Source organism: Brassica rapa, chromosome A01, assembly GCF_000309985.2.
Source record: "Brassica rapa cultivar Chiifu-401-42 chromosome A01, CAAS_Brap_v3.01, whole genome shotgun sequence".
In the NCBI taxonomy this organism is placed as follows: domain Eukaryota; kingdom Viridiplantae; phylum Streptophyta; class Magnoliopsida; order Brassicales; family Brassicaceae; genus Brassica; species Brassica rapa.
The window spans coordinates 19,506,129-19,528,976 of NC_024795.2; the positions used below are offsets into that span (position 1 = coordinate 19,506,129).

Here is a 22,848-nt window from a genome sequence, read left to right on the forward strand (position 1 = left end):
AGAAAGAAAGTAATAGGCTTATTTTTTTTAAAAAAAAATTGGAAGTCCATTATATTATGAGAAACTATCTATTTCGTACCTAATCGGATTTGGTTAAGGTCTCTTTGGGTTTCGGGTTTCCAGGGTCAAAGATTTCAGCATCATTCTAATATTTCTAAATTTCAATTCGGGGTTCCCTTCGGATTTTTGCGGGTTCTGTTCGAGTTCGGATAACCCATTTAAATTACTTTTAAAATTTTAAAATTCATTATATACTTTTAGTTTCTCAAAAACTATAAAAAAATATATATTAAAAATAAATTTAGATAACATTTGTCATAATACCTAAACTTAATATTAAATTATTTTAGTTCAAATATTTGGACAGAAAATCAATAATTATTTTAACTATTTTGGTGTTTTAAGTATACTTTTAATATTTTATATATTTACTATTGATTATTTGTATATATTTTCAAGTATTTAAACCAGCTTAAAAGTATCATATATATTCTAGATGTTATATATATATTAAATCTAAAACTAATTAATATATATATAAGTATATAAATCTATTTCAGATACATTCGGGTACCCGGAATACTTCGGTTCGGATCGGATTCGGTTTCGGTTCTTCAAAAACCAAAATTTTGAATAATTTGGATACTTAATCAATTTCGGTTTGGGTTTGGTACTATTTTTTCGGATCGATATCGGTTTGGTTCTTCAGATTCGGGTATTTTGCCTATCCCTTATATTATTGACATGAAAAACAAATAGAAATATATCTTTGAAAAATACACCTGCGCGGATCAAAGTTTAGTCATAAATTAATTATTAATGTTTTTTATTGTTTCCTTAAATAAAAATAACGGAATTACCAAATGTGGTTAAAATATATATGACAATTAATGATTTTAAATAATAAAGACTTGATAAAAATTATTCTATTATCTATCATTTTTTTGAATTTTAACCTATTAAAATTAATGAAACAAGCACATTAACTATATAGTAAAAATTTAGATTTTCTCTATACGTTATATTTTGAATTTAAAAAAAAGGCTAAAGTTAAAAATCTCACATTGAATTTTTTTTTGATCCATGCTTTACTTGTTTTGTTATAACAAGATATAAATTATTACAAAATTATATAATAAGAATTCTCATTTAATAAATATTAATATTGTTTAAAATAAATTTTGTACCATATAAAAATACATATGTATTTTAGGTTTGAAATTTTCTTTGATTTTTTTATAAAAAGTTTGAACATATATTGACCACTTAATATTTAGTTTTAAAACTTTTCATAATTTTTTTTAAAATTATAAATGATTAAAACTATTAAACATCCTACAAAAACAATTTGTTATCAGTGATTCAAAAATTTTGTTATAATAAATAAAAATTATCAAAAAACAATATGAGTATAACATATTATTTAACAGATATCAATATTAAAAATATACTATATATCTATGTTAATATCATTAAAACTTAATTTTATATCATATAAAATAGAAATCAAATCTCTATCGAGCTATAGTTTTTCAGGGAACACCTTTGATCGTATAAAAAACTCATATTTAATAGAGCTATTTATGCAAGTATTTTTCAATTAAGAAATAATTGCTTCTATTTTAATAAAAAAATCACTTAAGATATAAACATACAATCAATCGGCAATTGTGGATATTAATCATTATATCAAACAAAATCAATTAAGATATATATATATATATATAACAATAAAAATGAAAATTTAGTTAAATTAAATTGAATTTAATTAAAATTGTAATCATCAAATAAATTCAATGTAAATACATTAAATAATCCAAAATACAAAAAAATGAAAAGAATAAATAGAGCTAATTAATAAGAACAAAAAAAATATAAATCAACTTATTGTTAACGTTTTACCAAACCAAGACCTAAATAAGAGCACTAACTCAAGAAATTTTAATTTATCTGACCAAACTAAATTTAGAGAACTAAAAAATTAATAAATATGCATAAGTTTCTAAATAAATACAATTTCAATTAAAAAAAATATTTTTAATATTTTTAAAATTTTATTAAAACTCATGCCGAAAAAATAGTGAATCACATTTTTTGGAAATTACCGAAAAGCATAAGTTATAATAATTACATAATCAATACAAGTATTATTCAACAATTAGTTTGGAAAATATAAGATCTAACATTGCTTCAATCAAATAATAGTAACTATCATATATACTTTAACACTTAGGGGATGTATTGAATCTGAAATTTGAAGTGATTTGATTTTAGTGAGTTTTTAGATGATTTTAGATAAATATTAGAATTTGGTATGATTTTGTTAAAAAACTCTAGAATCTCATCTAAAAACATTTAAAATGACAAGTAAAATCCCTCTTAAGCACCTTAAAAACATTTAAAACACTATAAAATCTTCAACTTAAATTTTGTTCAATAACAGTGGATTTTGGAGTGTTTGTTAAAATAACAAGTTCAATAACACTTAATTTTAAAGTATTTTCTAAAATCATCTTTTGAATAATAGTGGATTTGTCATTTAAAGAAAAATCATCTAAAACTATTATTTGAATATACCCTAATCTCCTAATACTTATATAAATAAAAATTCACACTGCTCCGTTCAAACAAAGGTAATTACCTATATAAGAATTTAGTTAACAATGAGTTTGACGCTTAACCTTCTAATATATAAACAAAGAATGTATAACCAAACTTTTAACACAAAAAACAAAAATACAATTACAATTAATTAAAAAATATAAATGTATTCATAAAACTTAAAACACATTAAAAACTAACAATTTAGGATTAAACAACAACAATACTAAGAATTCAAACAAATTTAGTTATATAATTAAAATTTGGTGTACACAACATAATCATATTCATGCCAAACTTAACACAAAATAAAATCAACACAAAATTATATTTTTCTAAACAAACCGATCCATCAAACGCGGGCTTGCCCTAGTTTTAGTAATAACAATGTTTATTAATAAATGTTATTTTTGAAACCATCACCTATAGAACATACTATTCGATTTCTTCACAGTCTATACTAAAGCTACTAATGCAAGAAACAATATATATTAGTTTTGAAACCATGTCTTTTTATATCATTTTGAAACCATCTCAGTTTTGAAACTATCAAGTATACATATATATCATGTAAAATCTACAAAAAGGTGTCAATTTAATATAGTGTATTAATATTGAAATATTGTACATAAGCATAAGCAATAATAATTTGTGTTATTAGATGTAGATATTATGGTTAAACCATTTTTTGTATTCCAATTATACCCTTAATGAAATGATAAAAGATTAACTATAAATCTCAATGGCACAAAAGTAATATTCCAAGAAAGTTCAAAGCCAAATATGAGAAAGGCATCCGTGAAGACTTCATTGTCAATATGTTTATCAGATAAATTATCCTTTACAAATTCTATTTAAAATAATATAAATAAATTTAATTTGCAAAATACAACTTGAAAAGGAAAGAATATTCTAATATTCCCAAATGATATAAACATTTGCAGAAAACAGCATGCTGAATTTTCATGTGGAGACTATTACCATAACTACAAAGAAAAGAACAAATTTTACATTGTTCTCCGTTTAAGAATCCCATAATTTAACTAAAAAATTTGGATTCAAAATTTCATATTTATTGTGAAAATATAGTTAAATAAAAAAATTGAAAATAAATTATCTATGCAGATTAGTTAATCCTATAATTATAAATGTATATTAACTATTTAATGAAACTTTTTTGATCATTTTTGTAGAGTTTTTTGGTAAAAAAAAATTAAAAGAGGATATCCTTGGGAATTTATCTAAATTTTAAGCACAGCTTTTTTGAAACTAAACTCTTAAGGAGTCGTAAATATCAAAGAGTAGATAAACTATGTGCAAAGAAAAACTGATTCTTTTTTTTTTGCTTTAAATAAACAATAGCATTATTACAAAGAAAAGAACAAAATCCACTTCTTTTCACGTTAAGGATCTAAAATAGATTGAGACTTTTGGACACAAATTTCCTTATTTAAAGTGTTAAAAGATTGATATTTGTAAACCAACTAACCTTTAAAGCTTTTAACAAAACTAGGTCCTTGTCCGCGCTATGCGCGGATAGTATTTTGATTTTTTTTTCATATTTTTGTACTATTATGTCAATTGTTTAGTTTTATAAAATATTATGTTTTTACTGTAAATTTGGAATTAAAAATCTAATGTTTCCTTACTGTAAAGTAAGTTAATTTTTTTGAATCTTACCACAACACATTATACACGAAGAGAATATAGTTGGTCTTTATATTCTTATTTGGTGTAATATTGAAAATTTTGATGGTTTGTTTAAATAGTTTTTTTAAATTATATATTTTAGGATTGATTTTCGTGACTATATTCTATAATTGTCAAAAAAAATTGTTTGTCCCATATAGACATTCACATAAATATGGACTTCTGATAAATTTGTTCATTGAGATATTTAGTTTCACTTTCAACTTTATTCTCTTTTTTGGCACCCTCATGCTAGCTTGTGGGGCTAGCCAACTTGGTGCAAAAGGGTTTACAAAAGCTGATCGAAATGCGCGTGATCGGACACCTTTTGCTAGGCTATTCGTACGGAATTTTAAAGATCTAGGTATATAAGCAATAGAAAGTTCAGAAAATTCTTTGGATACACCCTGTATTTCGTCGAGCTCCGAGTCCAACGCAGGCTAATCTTCCTCCTTTTGAATAAGTATAACCAGTTGTTCGCAGTCGATTGAAAGACCATCTCACTGTGTCCAAACTTCAGTATCACTTGCATTGCCCATAGTAAACCTTCAGCTTCCGCTTGCAGTGGTGATTTGGTGCGTGTATATCGGCCCTTGCTCCAAACAGCATTGGAAAATCACCATCCATTAACACAAAGCCAAATCCAAATATGTCTCTTTTATTTATCCAGGATGTCTAGCAGAAGCGTTTCTTTACGGAGGAACAGTTGTGTCCGTTACCTCAACTCCCATATCAATCTCCATAATCTCGTCTATACGTTGAGCTATCCTCCAACACTCTGCTTCAATTTTATTCGATAATGGGAAAGACATAATTCCTACGACACTATTAATGATTGTTTTTTTTGTAACACCGATACGGCAAACTTATGTTTTATTTAACAAAACTCTTATTTTAATTTTGTATTAAAGAATCAATCATATTTTATATTATCCATAATTTTAGTAAATTTGCTTATTTGTCATGTTTTTATTAGGTTTTAGCTAAATTATTGATTTATTATTTATTTTTAGCTAAGTCACTAATTTATTAATTTAAAAAATATCCTTAATTAATATTATATATATATATATTAAAAATGAATTTTATTTTAATAATATTAAATTTCTATTTTATATTAAAATTTAGTTAGTTTTTCTTATTTGTCATATTTTATTAGGTTTTAGACTTTTAGATAGGTTATTGATTTATTATTAAATTCTAACTGATTCGCTAATGTGTTAATTAAAACAATACCCTTAATGAATTATATATAATTAAAACAAATTTTATTTAATCATATAAAATTTATATGTTATATTAATATTAAATATTTGATTCTAAAATAATATAATAAAATTATAAAAAAATTGAAAAATAAGATAATTCTTATATATATTTTGTTGCTATCTGAAAACAATATTTTTATTATAAAAGTTAAAAAGATACAAAAAAATTTAATTAAATATTATTCAAGAAAAAACATTTATAGAAATATATTTTCTAAACTATTTCTAAGATATGAGTGTTTTAAAAAATTTAACACACACGGGATTGTGCTTATGAGAGAGTGGCTCGGGAGTGGGCTAGGAGATGGGTCTAATGGGCTGTGAATTGTTGAATTTTTTTTTAGTTGCAAGCCTACTTCGTGATGACCTGGCATATTGGTTGGTCCTGAATATTTGTGCACATGTGGATAGGCTTAGGAAGCAATGATTTAGCTCTTTTATATAGTAGATTTTAATAATATTAAATTTCTATTTTATATTAAAATAGTTAGTTTTTCTTATTTGTCATATTTTATTAGGTTTTAGACTTTTAGATAGGTTAGATTTATTAAATTCTAACTGATTCGCTAATGTGTTAATTAAAACAATACCCTTAATGAATTGTATATATAATTAAAACAAATTTTATTTTAATCATATAAAATTATATGTTATATTAATATTAAATATTTGATTCTAAAATAATATAATAAAATTATAAAAAAAATTTAAAAATAAGATATTCTTATATATATTTTTGTTGCTATCTGAAAACTATTTTTATTATAAAAGTTAAAAAGATACAAAAAAATTTAATTAAATATTATTCAAGAAAAAAACATTTATATAAATATATTTTCTAAACTATTTCTAAGATATGAGTGTTTTAAAAAATTTAACACACACGGGATTATGCTTATGAGAGAGTGGCTCGGGAGTGGGCTAGAAGATGGGTCTAATGGGCTGCGAATTGTTGAATTTTTTTTTAATTGCAAGCTTACTTCGTGATGACCTGGCATATTGGTTGGTCCTGAATATTTGTGCACATGTGGATAGGCTTAGGAAACAATGATTTAGCTCCTTTTATATAGTAGGATCATAATAAAAAGGAGAAAAAAAAACCTGAGGCAGTCATGGATTACGATGGTGGATTTCATGAGGTCGAAACCGATGGTAAATTATTGCTGGTATACCACCACCCCAAGTACCGACCTATACCGCAAATAAAAAGCACATCCTCACCTGATGAAGCAGCCAACCAAGATCACCCTTCTCTGCCCCTTTTCTTATGCCCTTTGGCACGAGCACGAAAAGACTACCACGGTACACAGCATGAACTTTGGTGGCTCACTTCTTCTCCCGAGTATGTCATCTCTACAACAAGGGCTGATAATCGTGCTAATCATCATGTACTTCCGTTGTTTTGGTGCAACAACGAAAAGTTTTCTATACATGGTGGATGCCGTATATGCTATAACTCAAACCTCGGTACATATTATTATTTTTGTGAATACTGTGATTTAACGTTCCACAAAGAATGTGTAGAGGCTCCACTAAAAATTAAACACCCTTACTATCCTCGTCATCCTCTCGAACTCTGCATTAATTATTATGAAGCTTCTTACTGTTCATGTTGTGGAAGAAAAATAATGAATTTGAAATATCATTGTACTGTCTATCAAACTTCCATGCATCCAACATGTGCAATGAAGTTGATACCTGTTATAGACCAACAAAAAATCCATGTCCATCCCCTTACCTTTTTCCCTAGACAAAATTCTTTAATCTGCAACGTTTGTGGTTTGATAGAAAAATATGCCACATATGTCTGTCTCAGATGCAACTTTGTAGCTCACAGAGATTGTATGTACTTCCCTCACACCATCAAGATATCACGTCACAACCATCGTATCTCCCATGTTTCTTCTCTTCGGCATGAAAAGTATCCTTGTGGAGTGTGTCATCAAAGTATTGACGGTGGTTATGGTGCATATACTTGTCACAAGTGTGGTGACTACGCTGTTCACTCGAGATGTGCTCTAGGAAAAGATGTTTGGGATGGAGAAGAAATGGAAGGTATACCAGAAAAAGATGAAGATGATATAACACAAGATGCACCACCCTTCTGTAAGATATCCAAAGGGTTGATACATTATTTTCTTCATGACCATCATCTCCTACTCGAAGAAAACATACTCTATGATGAAAACAAGCTTTGCGAAGCTTGTGTCATGCCTATCTTTGAAGAGAAATTGTATTCATGTACGGTTTGTGACTTCATCCTCCATGAAACATGCCTAAAAGCTCATCGCAGAATACAACATGCATTACATCCGCATTTACTTATATTAAAGACTATCAACAATATTTCTAGTGACTTTCGGTGTGATGCTTGCTGGCGCAGTTGTGGTGGCTTTGTTTATCAGTGTCCAAAGGAGGAATGTGACTTTAAGCTAGATGTGAGGTGTGCTTCCATTTCAGAGCCTTTTGATTACCAAGGTCATGAGGATCCACTGTTCCTATCTTTAGACCCAGAAAAGAAGTTATTATGTGAGGTATGCAAAGATACAGGTAGGCAGGTGTTAAATTGCATCAAATGCGATTTTATTGTGTGTATGGAATGTGCCACCTTACCATACAAAGCAAGGTATAAGAACGACAAACACTTTCTCACACTTTCATGGGGAGAAGAGGGGTGTGAGAAATATTGGTGCGACGAGTGCGAAAATAGCGTCTACACATACTTCTATTGGTGTAATGATTGCTGCACCATCCTTCACACTTTCTGCTTATTCTGCGAAGATCCATATATGAAACCTGGTCAATGTTTCGAATTGTACAGAAAGAAGTTTCAAATTCTTGCCAAAAGGAATATTTCTCGGCCAATTTGCCATTATTGTATGAAGCCTTGTCAAGGCAAAATATTTAAAACAGAAGACAGCACAACGTGTTCGTGGCGTTGTGCTTCTTGTATTCAGTAGCTGTGTTTGAGAAAGGTTGAGTAGAGCTTTGACTCCTATGATATTGTCTTTCTTCTTCTCCTTTATTGTTTTGTTAATTGGTTTCATAATTAATATAACTTTCGGGTTTTTCTCTTTTCGTAATTGGTATTGTATTACATAACTGTTAAACTATAGTCAAGTTAAACAAACTAAGTATTCAGAGTCGTGTCCCTTTAGGCGGTCGCCGGAACTCCTTTCCCGGCGACCGCCGTGTCCCTTTAGGCGGTCGCCGGAGCTCCGTTTTGTTTAGGCTCCTCCTCTCCGTCTCCTAGTTATCTCTGTACCATCTTCTTCTTCGGCAAGGGTGGTGTTTCAGTCGAGGTCGTCTCCAATTCCAGATCCAGCGATTTCTTCTCAGATCTGGAGAGTGCTTGGCGGTGTCGGTAGGGGCTTGAGGACGGTCCTTCCTCCCGCTGGTTTCTTCTCCGATTTGCTAAGGGATCTACTGTTGGGAGCGTTTTTCTCCATCCTCAACTGAACCTCCTCGACTAGACGACGCGTGAGTCGTGACTAATCTTCCTGAGTCTGTCTCCGGTGTAGCGTGGTGGGTTATGTGGTGACAGTTCCTCAGGCGAGTTTGGAGCTTGTGGATCTAAATCTCAGGTTCTTCTTCTCCTCTTTGGGCCTCCGGTGATCTACGGTGGCCGTGCGTGGTGGGTTTTCAATAGGTGGCTCGTCGGCAAATCTGTTGGGGCTCTCTGGTGAGGGCGCATGGTGATGTGTTTCCTCCGCTTCTGTCGAGTTCGTCCTTGGCGCGTGGAGAGACTATCCTCAAAGTTGGTGTGGCGCTCCTCGTCGTCTAGCTCTGTCCTCTCGTCCTCTTCGCGGTGGTTAGGCTTCTTGAGAAGTGGTCTGTGTCTGAAGAAAAGGGATACGACGTGATTTTGGCAATCGGTCTCCAAGTTTGTTTTCGACGGTCGTCGCTCCGGAGAAAGTGTGCCCAGCCTGTCTCGTTGTCCTAAATGGACAGTGGGTTAAAGGGGTGTAACGGTCCCGGGATGGTGGAACGGAGGCAGCAATCTCTTGTTTTACTTCCCGAACGACGGCATTGCCGGTGGTGGATTCTTTCTCGTGCTGCCGGTGAGGCGATGTCGGATGGGCTTGCGGTTCCGAGATGTGATTCCTTGGGGAGGTGTTGATGAGTGCGTTCCCAGAAGCTGTAGGCTTGCCGTTGCAACCAAGGTTTGAGGGCGCCTTTCTCTCTGGTGGCTCGCGTAACGGGGAACTCAGTCCGCTCATGCCTCTTATCGGGGCGGTCGATGCTCCGCTCACGTCCGGTCTCTTTCCGGGCCAACTCTTCTTTCTTTTGTTTAAGTCTTTCTTTCAATTAGAGGCTCTGTTTAGTTTAAATTTCTTGCATCTCCGCTATTTGTTTACTATGTATTTCTGTCAAAAATTAAAATCTTGGTATAATAAACTTTACCATTTTACCAAAAAAAAAAAAGTATTCAGAGTCGTCAGATTTTGATATCGTATGGAACCAGGGTTCTCATTGTTTTAGATATTTAATTTCTAATCACTTAGGCAACCTTAACGGTTAGTATGTTATTATAAGTATCTAATAAATTAAACAATAATATTTTTGATCGAAGCAAAATACATAATCAAATTAACAGCATTTAACCAATAAACAAACAGGAGGTGGCAACAGAGTAAATTGAAGAGTTCTTAAAGACATCCACAACACACGTCCTTAGAGCATCATTATCAATGCCAACTCTTATCAAACATCTTAGAATATTTAATTAGTATTTTTAGTCTAAGAAGTTTTCTAAGATACTTAAGTAAAATACAACATTATCAATGGAACTTTTCGAAGGTTCTTAGGTATAAAATCATTTTTTTATTAATAAGTAGTAATTAAGATATATCCATTTATATTCAATACATTAAAAAGAGATAAAATTTTCATTTAATTAAAATTACAAACATTTTATTACATTTCATACATAAAAAAAAAAAAATTCATAAATCACACATTTATTCAATTCATAGAAACTTTAAAATCATTGGTTATTTGGAATATGTCGAAATTTAGCCCAAATATGTTCGATTAAATCGAATTTTAATTGTTCATGGGCTTGTCTGTTACGGACGCTCGATCGACGATCCATTGCAGTGCCGAGATTTGAATTCGGAGTAACGGTGAATGTATCATCTTCCTCGCTTTCTTGAAATTCTCTCACGTTATACTGAGTGTATGATGATCGTTCATCCTCGACAATCATATTATGGAGTATGATGCATGCCTTCATAATATTTGCTATTTTGTCTTTATCCCATAACTTGGATGGATTTTTCACTACGGCAAATCTAGCTTGCAGAACTCCGAAGGCACGCTCGACATCTTTTCGAACAGCTTCTTGGGTTTTAGCAAATAAAGAATATTTCTCACTTTGTGGAAGTCGGATAGATTGAATAAAAGTCGCCCATTTAGGATAAATACCATCAGTGAGATAATATGCCAAATGATATTGATTACCATTAACATAGAAGTTCACTTCTGGCGCAATTCCGTTAATAATGTCATCAAAAACGGGGGATCGATCAAGAATATTAAGATCGTTCATAGTACCTGGAGCTCCAAAAAACGCGTGCCATATCCAGAGGTCACTTGAAGCTACCGCCTCCAAAACAATTGTTGGTTTTTCGGTTCCTCGGGAATACATTCCTTTCCAAGCAGTGAGGCAATTCTTCCACTCCCAATGCATACAGTCGATGCTGCCAATCATCCCCGGAAACCCACGTTGGTCTCCAATATAGAGAAGTCTTTGCAGATCCTCTTGTGTCGGTTGGCGTAGGTATTCATCACCAAACAAGCTGATTATTCCGGCGGTAAATTTGTGCAAAGATTTCCGAGCTGTCGTTTCAGCAAGTCGGACATACTCATCAAGTGAATCAGCTGCACCGCCATATGCTAACTGTCGGATTGCTGCGGTACATTTTTGTAGGGGTGTTAGACTAGACCGTCCGGTACAATCGGTTCCTTGCTGAAAATACGGTATGTTGGTTTCGAGACGTTGTACAATACGCAGGAACAAAGATTTGTTCATTCGGAACCGTCGGCGGAATAACTCGGGATTGTAAGTTGGAGTCTCGCTAAAGTAATCATTCCAGAGCTTCTGGTGGCCGTCTTCTCGGAACCTCTCCATATAAATACGTTGCTTCCGCTTTTTTGGTTCTTGAATATCATCAAAGTTTCCAACAAAATCTTCAACTAAGGAATCAATTTCATTATCATCATCATCATTGTGGTAGTGATAATGAGAAGAAGATGCCATAAGATTTTTTTAAAAAAAAATGTAATGTTGTTGAAAGAGGGGAAGATTTTGATAAGAGAAGGGATGTCTTGAAATTTCCAACGATCTATCATATTTATAGGATCAAATAAGTGTATCTTGTGAATGTTATTCACGAGCATTGATATGTGTCTTGTTCTCTTACACATCTGAATGTTATTCACGAGCATTGATAAGTGTATGTTGTGTGTCTTGTTTTCAGCTTCACGGACCAACCAGTGCAGCTGGTTTTGTTTTCAAGCTTCACGGATCCCATTTGAATTTTGTTATGTTTTTTGAATTTTGTTTTGTTTATAAAAAACATTACGTTTAGACAGTATGGCACATTTTGAGAATCAATTCAAGTTATACATATGATCATCACCAGTTATTACATCACATAAGTCAAAGCCATTTAGCATACATAAGTTATTACACTACATAAGTCATTTTTGCATACATCATTCAAACGAAAACAATAAAACCACAAACAACTAGATTACTTCTTCGCCAAGCACCGAGAATCACTTAAATGCGATCACCACACCCATTAGAACTAAAACGACGACCATTCCTCCAATGCATACCTCAAAGCCATTTATAAAACCAGATTTCTTCTTAGCCAAGTCACAAACTAACTGCTCTAGCCTACGCACCCTCTCATCTGAATCATAGTCACTCATAAGGTTCAGACAGTCTACCTTTTCCTCCAATTGTAGTACGTGTTTATCCCTCGCCCTCATCTCCTCCATCACTGCGACGTCCCACCACTTATGCACATGGCATTCTCCATCATCCACATGCGCGCAGGTATAGTATCTCCTCCCTGGATCAAGCCTTGTGTATGATGTAGCCATCTGCGGTGCACCACCACAGTAGCAAACTTGGGGGAATCCAAACTCCACCTCCGGTTGTGGAGGGTACTGCTGAGGGTACGGTGCCGTGTCACCATATCTCAAGCTCAACTCTTCTTGGTCAAGGCGAATGAGGTCTTCAGTCTCGCTGAACTCAGAAGCATTATTACTAGAGTTCTCCCCACCATACCCTGAGGAACACGAAGGCTGGCTGTAACTATATCTCCCCATTTTTAAGTAAACCTGCCAAGAATATTCATTAAAATACATTAGTCCTCATTAAAATACATTAGTCCTCTAATTTATTTAAGGAAACATTCAAGGAAACAGAAAAACAATAATGCAAGCAGAAACATGTTTTTCATTACTACGAAACTCGAATACATTTGACATCAAAGTAGGACGCAGAAACAACAGAAACACAAGTTAAAACACAGAACACTTTCAGGAAACAGAGATACTAAATCATTTTAAAAGATATTTTCAGAAAAGCTGAGCGAGCAGCTTGTTCTTCACAACTTCCTCAGCCTCACTTAGTGTTCCTGGCTTAGTTAGGAGTGTGTCTAGAATGGCAAGCTTCGACAAATTCTCCTTCCTCATGAGATCATCCTTCTTCAACTCCATTACGGTTTTAATCTCATCAATGGATTTTAGACCTTGAGTGTTATTCTTTCTAGCTTTAGCAGCCTTGCTACCCTCTGGACGCACCTCTTGCTCACCAATAGTGGCGCTTGATGTTTGCGGACAATCCTCTCCAGCCTTTCGCTTTCCACTCCCGGTCGGTTTAGGAGTGTTAAGACTGAGCCACTTCTGCTCAAACCTTAACAAACACCAGGCATGCTCCAGATTGAATTTCCTTTGATGATTAGCGAAGTAAATATCATAAGCCGCCTTGAGGACATCAGTCTCGCTCTGACCAGAACTGATGTGTCTCTCTGCAGCCGCGTAAGCACCACAGAATTTGTTGGTGTAGTCATTAATCTTCTGCCACCTCTGCTTAAGATTGAGCCACTCTCTAGGTTCACCACTCGCTTTCGCATGTGGGCTAGATGCATAATACTCCGCTACACGTTTCCAAAACGTCCCAGATTTTTGTTGATTTCCAACTACAGCATCCTTAGATGTATTGAGCCACACACTTATTACAACCTCGTCATCAGCTGGAGTCCATTGCCTTCTCTCCTTAGAGGCAACGGATGGGTTTTCACGTTGAGCGGGAGCCTCTGGTGCTTGTGAACTAAAAGGAGGTATCTCCGATCCTCCTCCATAGTTTTGACTCGGAGGAAAACTTCCATACTGGAAGTTTTGACTGTGGAGAAGATAGCTATAACTAGGGGAGTCACTATATGGATTCGAAGGATCCCTTGAATCCATAGCGAGGAGAATGATAGGATTATAAATGACAGAAAGGGAAACAAGAGAGAAATAAGAGATAAAGAGATTACTATGACAAGAAGTATAGCTTCTTGCCGTTATATAAAGAAAAAAGAGAGAATGAGATCATAAAGAGCTTTAAAGAAATACCTAACCATCAACTACTTTAGTCTAATCAATAGTTATTACAACACTTAAAAGCCATCAAAACAATGAAACTTTTCACTAAATATTTTCATTTGGTCAGAAACAAAATACACTCAAGTTACAATGAGCAAACAATAAACTTATATACTCCTTACAGACTGGTTACTCGTTCGAAACTAACTACAACAGTTACTACAACTCGTTCGAAACTAACTACAATGAGCAGACAATAAACTTAAATGTCCACACCAGTTTTTTTCTAAAATTTCAACACTGGTAAATTCAATGATGAAGACAATGTAATTTAGACAACAGATCAATCACGTATACATTCACGTTATGTAACACAGATCCATCGAGTTTAAATCCAAAGTTTATTCACAATGTATACATTCACAATGTTTAAAGCCAGCTTTTACCGAATACACTTCACTAATCAATCAAGTATACATTCACAATGTTATTTCTAAAATACACGCATCAATGGACTTTACAATCAGACACAGATCAGTTCACAATCAAATTCCTCGCCAACCATTCAATCACAACCTATACAGACAACCTTTCAAAAACTCTATACACACGAACTATACAACCAAACATTCAGAAACAAACAAATCAATTCGAACAAACCAAGCCAATCGTTTCCTCTAATTCGCAGACCTTAACAGAGAGACATATAATTAACAGATATAGAAGACAAACCTGGTATCGTTTGATTCGGAAGACGACGGCGAGATCCTTCGGGAATCGGTGAGAATAGACGACGGAGGCCGAAAACTACCGGCGAGAGAGAGAGAATAGTGAGACGATGCAAACCCAGATCAAATACCACGCATGCAAAAGGAAATCGAACCCAAAAAAAAATTAGATCCACAAAACAACCCGATAATCGAAAAATAAAACCAGAGAAGGAACACGAACCTGCTGGAGATTCGATGCGCCGGTAGAGCTTTAGATTGAACGGTGAATCCGTCTGGTTCGCGACGCGGCGTCACTCCTCCTGTAATCGCCTTCGACGGAGAGAGAGAGAGAGAGAAGAGGGAGACGCAGAGAATGGGTCGAGACCGAATGACCTCTTCTCTCTACCGCTTCGTACCTCCTATCACCATTCGCCACGTGCCACAAGCACCACCACCAAAAACTTCTTCGTAAAAATCGATTCCACTTATTAACTCATTTTTTTGATTTAAATTTGGCCCAAGTTAATTATAAGAATCGGGCTAAAAAGCCCGATAATGATGCTCTTACTCTTTACTATAGTGTTCTTACCAAAAAATAATAAAATATTGCGTGAGTTCCATTGTTTTAGAAAATGAGTTTTTAAAGTTGTTACATAAAGATTGATCTTCACTTGTTTTTTTGCTGTTTGTGGATTCTATTGACATATGGCAATCCGCGATTTTTCAACTTTTAATTTTTTTTATGAGACAAAAAATTTTTTTTAAAAAAAATCCAATGAAACCGTGCCGGAACTCTCAGCGATAATCATGGTGTAAAGTGGGTTAGATAAGAATCGATTGTAGTCATCTCTCCTTCTTTTCTATTTTTTTTTTGCATTTTTTAATAGTTAGATACTGTCATCATACCTACATTGGACTTGCTCTTATGAGTCTTCCATCAAAAAGTTATGGTTACTGAAAAGTATTCGACTCTGATAAACTCTTAAAAAAAAACATTGAGGTTATGTTACAAAAATCCAACTAAAATGGAGAGTTGATCAAATTCACGCAAGAGCATTTAGCTTCTTTTCATAGAGTTTTGCTCTTCGAAGAGCATCTAATGCTTCAGCTTGCTTCCCTGAACGTTTCAGGGTCACAGCTTTTATCTTCTCTGCTTTGATGCGTTCTTCGAGTTGACTTCTCTCCTGGCTATTATCACTCTCCTTGGCTGGACTCGGTTTCACAGCTTCACGCACTGGTTTTGGAGTAGCTTGTGTCGTGTCTGGCTTACTCGCCGACGCATTCGCAGGACTGTCTAGTCCGATAGCCTTGAGGGCAGACAAGAGTTGAGGATCGAGAAAATCTTCCACTGCTACATTATCATCTACCGGTTCTGATTTTGAGGATGTTAAATCCTCTAGCTGCGCTTCAAGAGTTTTGGCAATTTCGAACTCAGCTTCAGCTTCTTCCATCTTACCTTCCCTACGAAGCTTCATGGCTTGACGTTTGTGGCTTAGCGACTCTTGCTGCAGCTTAAAACGGTCACGACTAGACATTGGCTTCGGAGCAGCTGAACTTGAAGGGCTATTCTCTTTCTCTCGTACAACAGGAGGTTGCGTTGCAGAAACCACATCATCTCGTCTGAGTTTTTCAGGAGAAGGGTTTTCTCCTTCCTGTAGTCTCCTCTCCAGCAATTTCGCTTGTTGGAATGCCTCTTTAGCTTCACTTATCTTTCCTTCTTTCTTCAAAGCAAGTGCCTTTCTCTTATGAGCCAGAATCTCTTGCTTAAGTGTGTTCTGAGGAGATGTATTTTCAACAGAAGCTGATTCAAAACTACCAGGTGCTGACTCTTCACGTCTCACTGTTTGAGACCTCTCACACTGCTCACCAGTCAGCAAATCCATCATACTTGGTTGCTGCTGGCCTGATTGAGAAACAACTCTACTTTCACTCATCACATGTGTGCTTACGGAATCAGATTTAGCAGGGGAGATAAAGTCTCCTAGCAAGTCATAATTACCTTGAGCAGCACTTGCAGATTTGCCTGCCTTGTCCTCCATTTGAGAAGATCCAACTAATAAATCAACGTCCATATAGTTTGTAGTGTTGATGGTAGAAGCTGAGACTTCACCCATTGGCTCAGCCTTGGGGGTCTCCAGTTCAGCTAGTTGTGCTTCCAAAACTTTGGCATGACTGTATACTTCATCAGCCTCTCCGTTTTTCCCTTGACGCTTGAAGGCAAGTGCTTTCCTTTTCAAGTCCAGAAGTTCTCTTTGTATTTGTCCCTTTGTTTTGGCTGCTACCCGTGGACCAGTAGACTGCATAGAGCTAAATGCAGCTTCTTGTTTCTTTGGTTCTTCATCCTCCCATCCCAAGTTCTTAAGAGTCGACAATAGTGCTGGATCCTTCATATCATTTTCTGTAACACTATCATCTTCTACACTGATCCCACTATCAGTAGATGTTTTCTTGCCTGAATCAATCTCTACCAACTGGGCTTCCAATATTTTAGTCTGTTTTTGAACTTCCTCTGCTTCATCAACACTACCTTGACGCCTCAAAGTTAGAGCTTTTCTTTTCAGCGCTAAGAGTTCTCGTTGTATTTCAGCTTTGCTTCTTCTTGGTTTCGTACTAACTGGTTCAACTCTTCCAGATGAATCACCCGCATGATTATTATCTTCATCATTCCAGCCTAAGCTCTTAAGCATCGAGAGGTAACTCGGATCATTTAACTCCTCATCTTTTACATCTACCTCTCCATCATCATCCATAGAATCAACAGAGATATCAGGCATATCTTTTTCACGAGTAGCCTTTCCTGCTGCAGCTAACTTTGACGAATTGTCCAGCTCTTCAAGCTGCTCTTGGAGAACCGCTCCCTTCTTCAATTCCTCTTCAGCTTCGTTAAACTTCCCTTCCCTTTTCAAAGTAAGCGCTTTCTTTTTCACTGCAAGAAGCTCCCTCTGTATCGCTAGCCTGCTTCTGGGAGGATGTTTCAGGCTCGTATCAGCACCTTGTGAGGATGTATCAGCAGCAGACTCTAGTTCCCTCTCAAGTAGTTTTGCCTTCTTCAGTGTAGCCAAGGCCTCTGCAGCATTTCCAGCTCGCTTTAGAGTGAGAGCTTCTCTTTTCAATGCCTGAATCTCAGCTAAACGTTCTTCTCTGTTGTTAGGAGGAGACTGAGTGTGGAGATTCTCACGGCGACCAGGATCCTCGGCCCAGCCCAAAGATTTCAACGCAGCAGCAATCGCTGGATCCTCCATATCTTCATCTGTGACATCAAATGCACCATCAACTCCAAGATCATCTACACTTTCCACAAGGTTACCAATGTCAAAACCATGGCTTCCCTCATATTGAGCTAACAGATCATCTTCTTTGTCATCATCCATACTGTTGATAAGCGCGGATAGCTCATCATCAGATTCATCAGCCCCACCCAGAAGTTCCTGCTCTTCAATCTCCCTTTCCAAAACTTTAGCTCTCTTCAGCTCCTCTTTAGCTTCTGCAAGCTTCCCTTCACGTTTAAGCGCAAGTGCCTTTTTCTTAATGGCAATCACCTGACTCTTGTCGATTCCCCCTCCACTCTTCTGTTGTGGGTTAGTCGTCCTTCCAGGGATCTCACGGAGAAGAGACGAAAACTCGCCCTCCAAACTCACAGTAGCTGGTTTCTTATCTTCATCATCAGACCAACCGAGATCCCTCAGCTCAGCTGCCAAATCATCTTTCCGTGGAGGCTTTTGTGATTTGCTAGATTCTTTAGTAGCAGCCTTGTTCTTCTGCGTCGCGGCGGAGACATCTCGCATGGACAGTGCTCTTTTACGGTCCTTCCTCAAGGATATCTCTAGCGCGTCCGCCTGCCTCTCAAGCTCCTTCCCTCTCTTAAAGGCCTTCAGAGCTTCTTCAGACTTCCCTTGTTGTTTGAGGACTCTGTACTTATTCTTCTCTTCTACCGCTTGTTTGCGCAACTCTTCAGGAGTAGCATCCAACTCCATACTGCTGCTGCTTCCCATTTCTTTAGATGTAACCCTGTCTGATTCGGATGAAGAAGATACATCAACATCAGATCCAAGAATCTCACTGAGAACATCATCCTCATTCTTTACGGTCCTTTTAGAGCCACCTGCTGATAATATCACAAGCCTACTTAAAACCAAAACCAAATGTAAGGCGATGAGATTGGTTGAATCGTAGGATACTACTACCTTTTGCAGATCTGTTTTTGTAGCCATGACGCAGCTCAAAGCGAGCAGCTTCTTCAAGTTGCTTACAAGGATCACATATACGAACAGGTGAGTCACCTTGACCACGTAGGGACATTCGCTGCTGAGTGCAGCTACCACAGAACAAGCCCCCACATCTCCGGCAATGATGCTGTAAAACAAAAACAACACATAGACGAAACAAAACAAACATCTTCAGCAAATCAATAGACAGATCATTCAGTTAAGTGTTCGATTAAAAAAGATCCAAACTTTCAATCAAAAACTAGATCCAGAAGACGGAGTCCCTGAAGATCTCGAGGCAAGTATTGAATAGATCGAAACGAAGAGTAAGGAGAGAGGAGAAAGGGAAAGAGACCTTGCGATTGATGAAAGTAAATTGAGAGGAGCATCCTTGACAATGAGAAGCATCGACGACCCAACTGTTTCCTCTCAGAGAAGGCTTCGCCGGCAATCCGATCTTTTCCAACATTTTCTTGGGAAAACTAGAAAAGATCGATCGATGCTTTGAAAGTAAACGTTCGAGCAGATAGATCACTTGAAGAAGACAACCCCCTTTTCTTTTTCTCCTCTCTAATCTTATTTTTCAGAATTAAATTATAAATCTCTTTCCCTTATTTTTTTCTCCTTAAATAATTAATTATAAATTTCATCTGAATACGGTGCCGTTTAACGTACATATAAAGAGCCACCATAGACGCGAAAACTCACTAAAGCACGAAAGAGAAAACCCTAAAGAAGAAATCGCAAGAGCGGCAACAGTTCGTGCACGATGATCATCCCAGTTCGTTGCTTTACTTGTGGAAAGGTTTGTTTCTCCTTTTATTTCGATGATTCGTTTTATATTAATTTGAAGGACATTTTGATAGTCTCTAGCTAGGGTTACACATTTTTCTCTATCACGATAAAAGTTTTTGAGGTTCTATGAATCGTAGGTGATTGGGAACAAATGGGACACTTACCTTGATCTTCTCCAGGCTGATTACACCGAAGGGTAACTAACCCTTTTTGATTCCCTCATTATACTTACTTTTTTGTGAGAAAAAAAAAACTCTTTAGAGAGTCTTTGTATGTACATGATTGATCTGTTTCTCAACTTCTGTTTTGCAACTTGATCATTTTGAACTTCATATATGTTAGCTCTGTAACTTAAAGCAGGTTACTGGTATTTCGATTCTGTTGTTTGCATCTCTAGTTTAATCTTTAGCCCCCTATGCGTTAAGCTACAACATGATTTTACGTTCTCAAATTGGTTTATGTTTTTTGGAATATGCAGGGATGCTCTTGATGCGATTGGGTTAGTTCGTTACTGCTGCAGACGCATGCTTATGACTCATGTCGATCTTATCGAAAAGCTTCTTAACTACAACAGTAATAATACTATCTCCTCCATTTCATTTGCCTTTCTTTTATTCTTTTTTTCTTTTATTCATTTGCCTATCTCCTCCATTTCATTTGCCTTTCTTTTATTCATTTGCTTAATTTTTTTCCTTACAGCTTTGGAGAAATCTGATGCCAATTAAAAATGATGCTATAACGAATAACATATGAGCCAAGTCTTTACCTATGAATGATGATGTTTCAATATTTTCTACTTGGCAAGTTGGGTCTAGTTTTAGACTACTTTTTGAACCACAAAAAAAGATAAACACCTCAAGTTCAAAAACAAATAGGCATTTCATAAGTAAATCGTATATTTAAATTTTAAACGGTATGAGATATAAACAGCATGAAACTTCTCCACACAAATTTTATTAACAAACCACAAACTTTGCAAGTAATATATATATTGTATAAAGAGACATAAAATCGACCAACATATTATTTAAAGCCATTTTTTTATAGGAATCATATATTGAGAGTCGGAGGCCCCATATAAATTCCAATGTACATCATAGGAAAATAAAGATTCTTTAGGCCCATCGGTTTGTCTTAAAGTGCTCCACCATCTGATCATACATCTCCTCGATATCATGTTCAAATTGAAAGCCTTCATTGATGAGTTTTTCCGAGGATAGCGTCAGTTTCGCAGTTGATAAGCACTCTTCAAATCTGCCAAATTTCACAACCCAAACAAATGGTGAGAAAACAGTCAGAAACTTTTTCTTAATTAAAATTTGCAATTTATGTGGAGATAGATAAATGCTTACTCTGACAAAACATTGTACCGAGGATATCTTTTTCTGAGAAAATCCGCAAGCTCTGGAATATTTGTGTTGTAAGAACAACAAATGTAGCGACCAGAAGCTGTTTCTTTTTCCGCAAGAAACAGATGGGCACAAGCTAGGTCATCCACGTGGATGAACGAGATGGAGCCAGATAGCTTCTGCATTTCCTTGAGAGCGTTCAGATGCATTTCTTTCCCTAACAACAAAACCAATTAACAGAAGATGATTACATACATTATGTAAAAATGGTTTTTTGGTGAATAAAATTTAACATTCATTAAAAAAAGAAAAAAAATCATGTTTACGGGTAATCAAAGACATCGAGAGAGATAAACTGCTCGGAGGAGGATCATCGATGAGAGTGTTTCCAGCTATGAGTGCTGGAACCACGGTAACGAGATCGATTTTATTCTCTTGCGCAAATTGATAAGCTGCCTTTTCTGCTAACACCTTTGAGATTGGGTATGCCTAGAAAAGAACAGCTAGAAGTAAGTAAACTTGGTAAGGAACAAAACCTATCTTGTGTAGCAAGTAATTATAATTTACCCAGTTAAATGGCTTCTCCTTTCTGAGAAAATCAATATCAGACCAGTTTTCTTCGGTCATCACAAGTCCAGGTCCTGAAAGATTGTTGATAGAAACCGCAGCAGCTGAAGAAGTGTAGATCACGCGCTTGACTGAGTTGGAGTTTAAGCAAGATTTCAACACGTTGATCACTCCTTGTATCGCTGGATTGATCATGTCTTTCTGTAAGTTGAAACACCAAACACGATCAGTTGGGAATGTTTCTTTTCTTTTTTTTAGAGTAACAAATATGTTAAAAGAACAGACCTCGGGATCTTGAGATGTAAAGCTGATTGGCGTTGCGACATGGAAAACATATTCACAGCCCGAGACTGGTGAATTGAAACTCCCTTCATCGGTCAAGTCCGCCTTGAAGATGTTAAGGTCCCCTTGCTCTTGAAGTACCCTAAGGACTGCCATTTTCTTCTCATTTTCTGCAAATTTTAGAATAAAAGAGTCACTAAACATTCAAAATGGCTTGAGACAAGAAAGAAAGAAAGAAGAAATGAGGAACCTGGATCTCTAACGGTGGTGTTAACTTCGTAGCCACTTTGAAGCAAGCGATCGATGAGAATAGAGGCTAAGTTTCCTGTGCCACCGATGACACAAACCTTCTTAGTTCCGGTGGTCTGATCAGTGCTTGTCATCTGATATATTATAAATTCTTAACGCACAGAAATGTATATTTGTTTGTTATGAGGTTTAACGTCTTGAGACTTTTATATAGGAAGTAAAAGTAAAATTTGCAAAGCTTTTAGTCTCTCTTCTCATTTGGTACAACCATTGATCAAAAAGGCTTTTTAGAAGGTAAGCACGTGACTCAACTAACTTGTTCACCTTCTTCCTCTTCCTAAATTCTCACCTAAGAATCAGAAGAAAGACTCGTAACTTTTTATTGACTTGCAGATTTGTTATCACTTAACTAAGTTATCACAAGATTTTTGTAAGTTCGTCTTCTTTAACCAAATTTTTTATCTTTTTACTTGAATTTTTTCAGAACAAACCCATTTGATTAAACACAAATTGCTAGAACCTTGTT

The 22,848-nt window shown here is 35.4% G+C and overlaps 6 protein-coding genes across 7 annotated transcripts; 2 read left to right on the forward strand and 4 right to left on the reverse strand.

Annotated features, from left to right (window-relative positions):
* Positions 1-6,258: 6,258 nt before the first annotated feature.
* LOC103830988 lies at positions 6,259-10,502 on the forward strand. The gene has a single exon (XM_033286641.1). It carries the CDS (start codon positions 6,671-6,673, stop codon positions 8,516-8,518), a length of 1,848 nt encoding a protein of 615 aa, XP_033142532.1. The 5' UTR covers positions 6,259-6,670; the 3' UTR covers positions 8,519-10,502.
* A 43-nt stretch (positions 10,503-10,545) lies between these two features.
* Positions 10,546-11,820, reverse strand: LOC103831000. The gene is made up of 2 exons (XM_033276084.1): positions 11,154-11,820; positions 10,546-11,042 (listed from the first exon to the last, which is right to left on the reverse strand). Exons 1-2 carry the CDS (start codon positions 11,818-11,820, stop codon positions 10,546-10,548), a joined length of 1,164 nt encoding a protein of 387 aa, XP_033131975.1.
* A 1,334-nt stretch (positions 11,821-13,154) lies between these two features.
* On the reverse strand, positions 13,155-14,045 carry LOC117126876 (glutathione S-transferase T3-like). The gene has a single exon (XM_033276090.1). It carries the CDS (start codon positions 14,043-14,045, stop codon positions 13,155-13,157), a length of 891 nt encoding a protein of 296 aa, XP_033131981.1.
* A 1,778-nt stretch (positions 14,046-15,823) lies between these two features.
* Positions 15,824-19,695, reverse strand: LOC103831016. 2 transcript variants are annotated; one of them, XM_009106868.3, is made up of 3 exons: positions 19,436-19,695; positions 19,060-19,228; positions 15,824-18,977 (listed from the first exon to the last, which is right to left on the reverse strand). In XM_009106868.3, exons 1-3 carry the CDS (start codon positions 19,547-19,549, stop codon positions 15,919-15,921), a joined length of 3,342 nt encoding a protein of 1,113 aa, XP_009105116.1. In that variant the 5' UTR covers positions 19,550-19,695; the 3' UTR covers positions 15,824-15,918. The 2 variants fall into 2 exon arrangements, with proteins under 2 accessions (XP_009105116.1, XP_009105109.1); XM_009106861.3 differs by having other exon boundaries at positions 15,824-18,980.
* Positions 19,696-19,751: 56 nt separating this feature from the next.
* Positions 19,752-20,791, forward strand: LOC103831031 (DNA-directed RNA polymerase subunit 10-like protein). The gene is made up of 4 exons (XM_009106879.3): positions 19,752-19,885; positions 20,013-20,071; positions 20,354-20,448; positions 20,575-20,791. Exons 1-4 carry the CDS (start codon positions 19,850-19,852, stop codon positions 20,598-20,600), a joined length of 216 nt encoding a protein of 71 aa, XP_009105127.1. The 5' UTR covers positions 19,752-19,849; the 3' UTR covers positions 20,601-20,791.
* A 7-nt stretch (positions 20,792-20,798) lies between these two features.
* LOC103831042 (anthocyanidin reductase) lies at positions 20,799-22,512 on the reverse strand. Its single transcript, XM_009106891.3, has 6 exons — positions 22,324-22,512; positions 22,077-22,243; positions 21,792-21,992; positions 21,551-21,713; positions 21,228-21,441; positions 20,799-21,129 (listed from the first exon to the last, which is right to left on the reverse strand). The coding sequence occupies exons 1-6, from the start codon at positions 22,454-22,456 to the stop codon at positions 20,991-20,993; spliced, it is 1,017 nt and encodes a 338-aa protein (XP_009105139.1). The 5' UTR covers positions 22,457-22,512; the 3' UTR covers positions 20,799-20,990.
* Between the last annotated feature and the right edge of the window lie 336 nt (positions 22,513-22,848).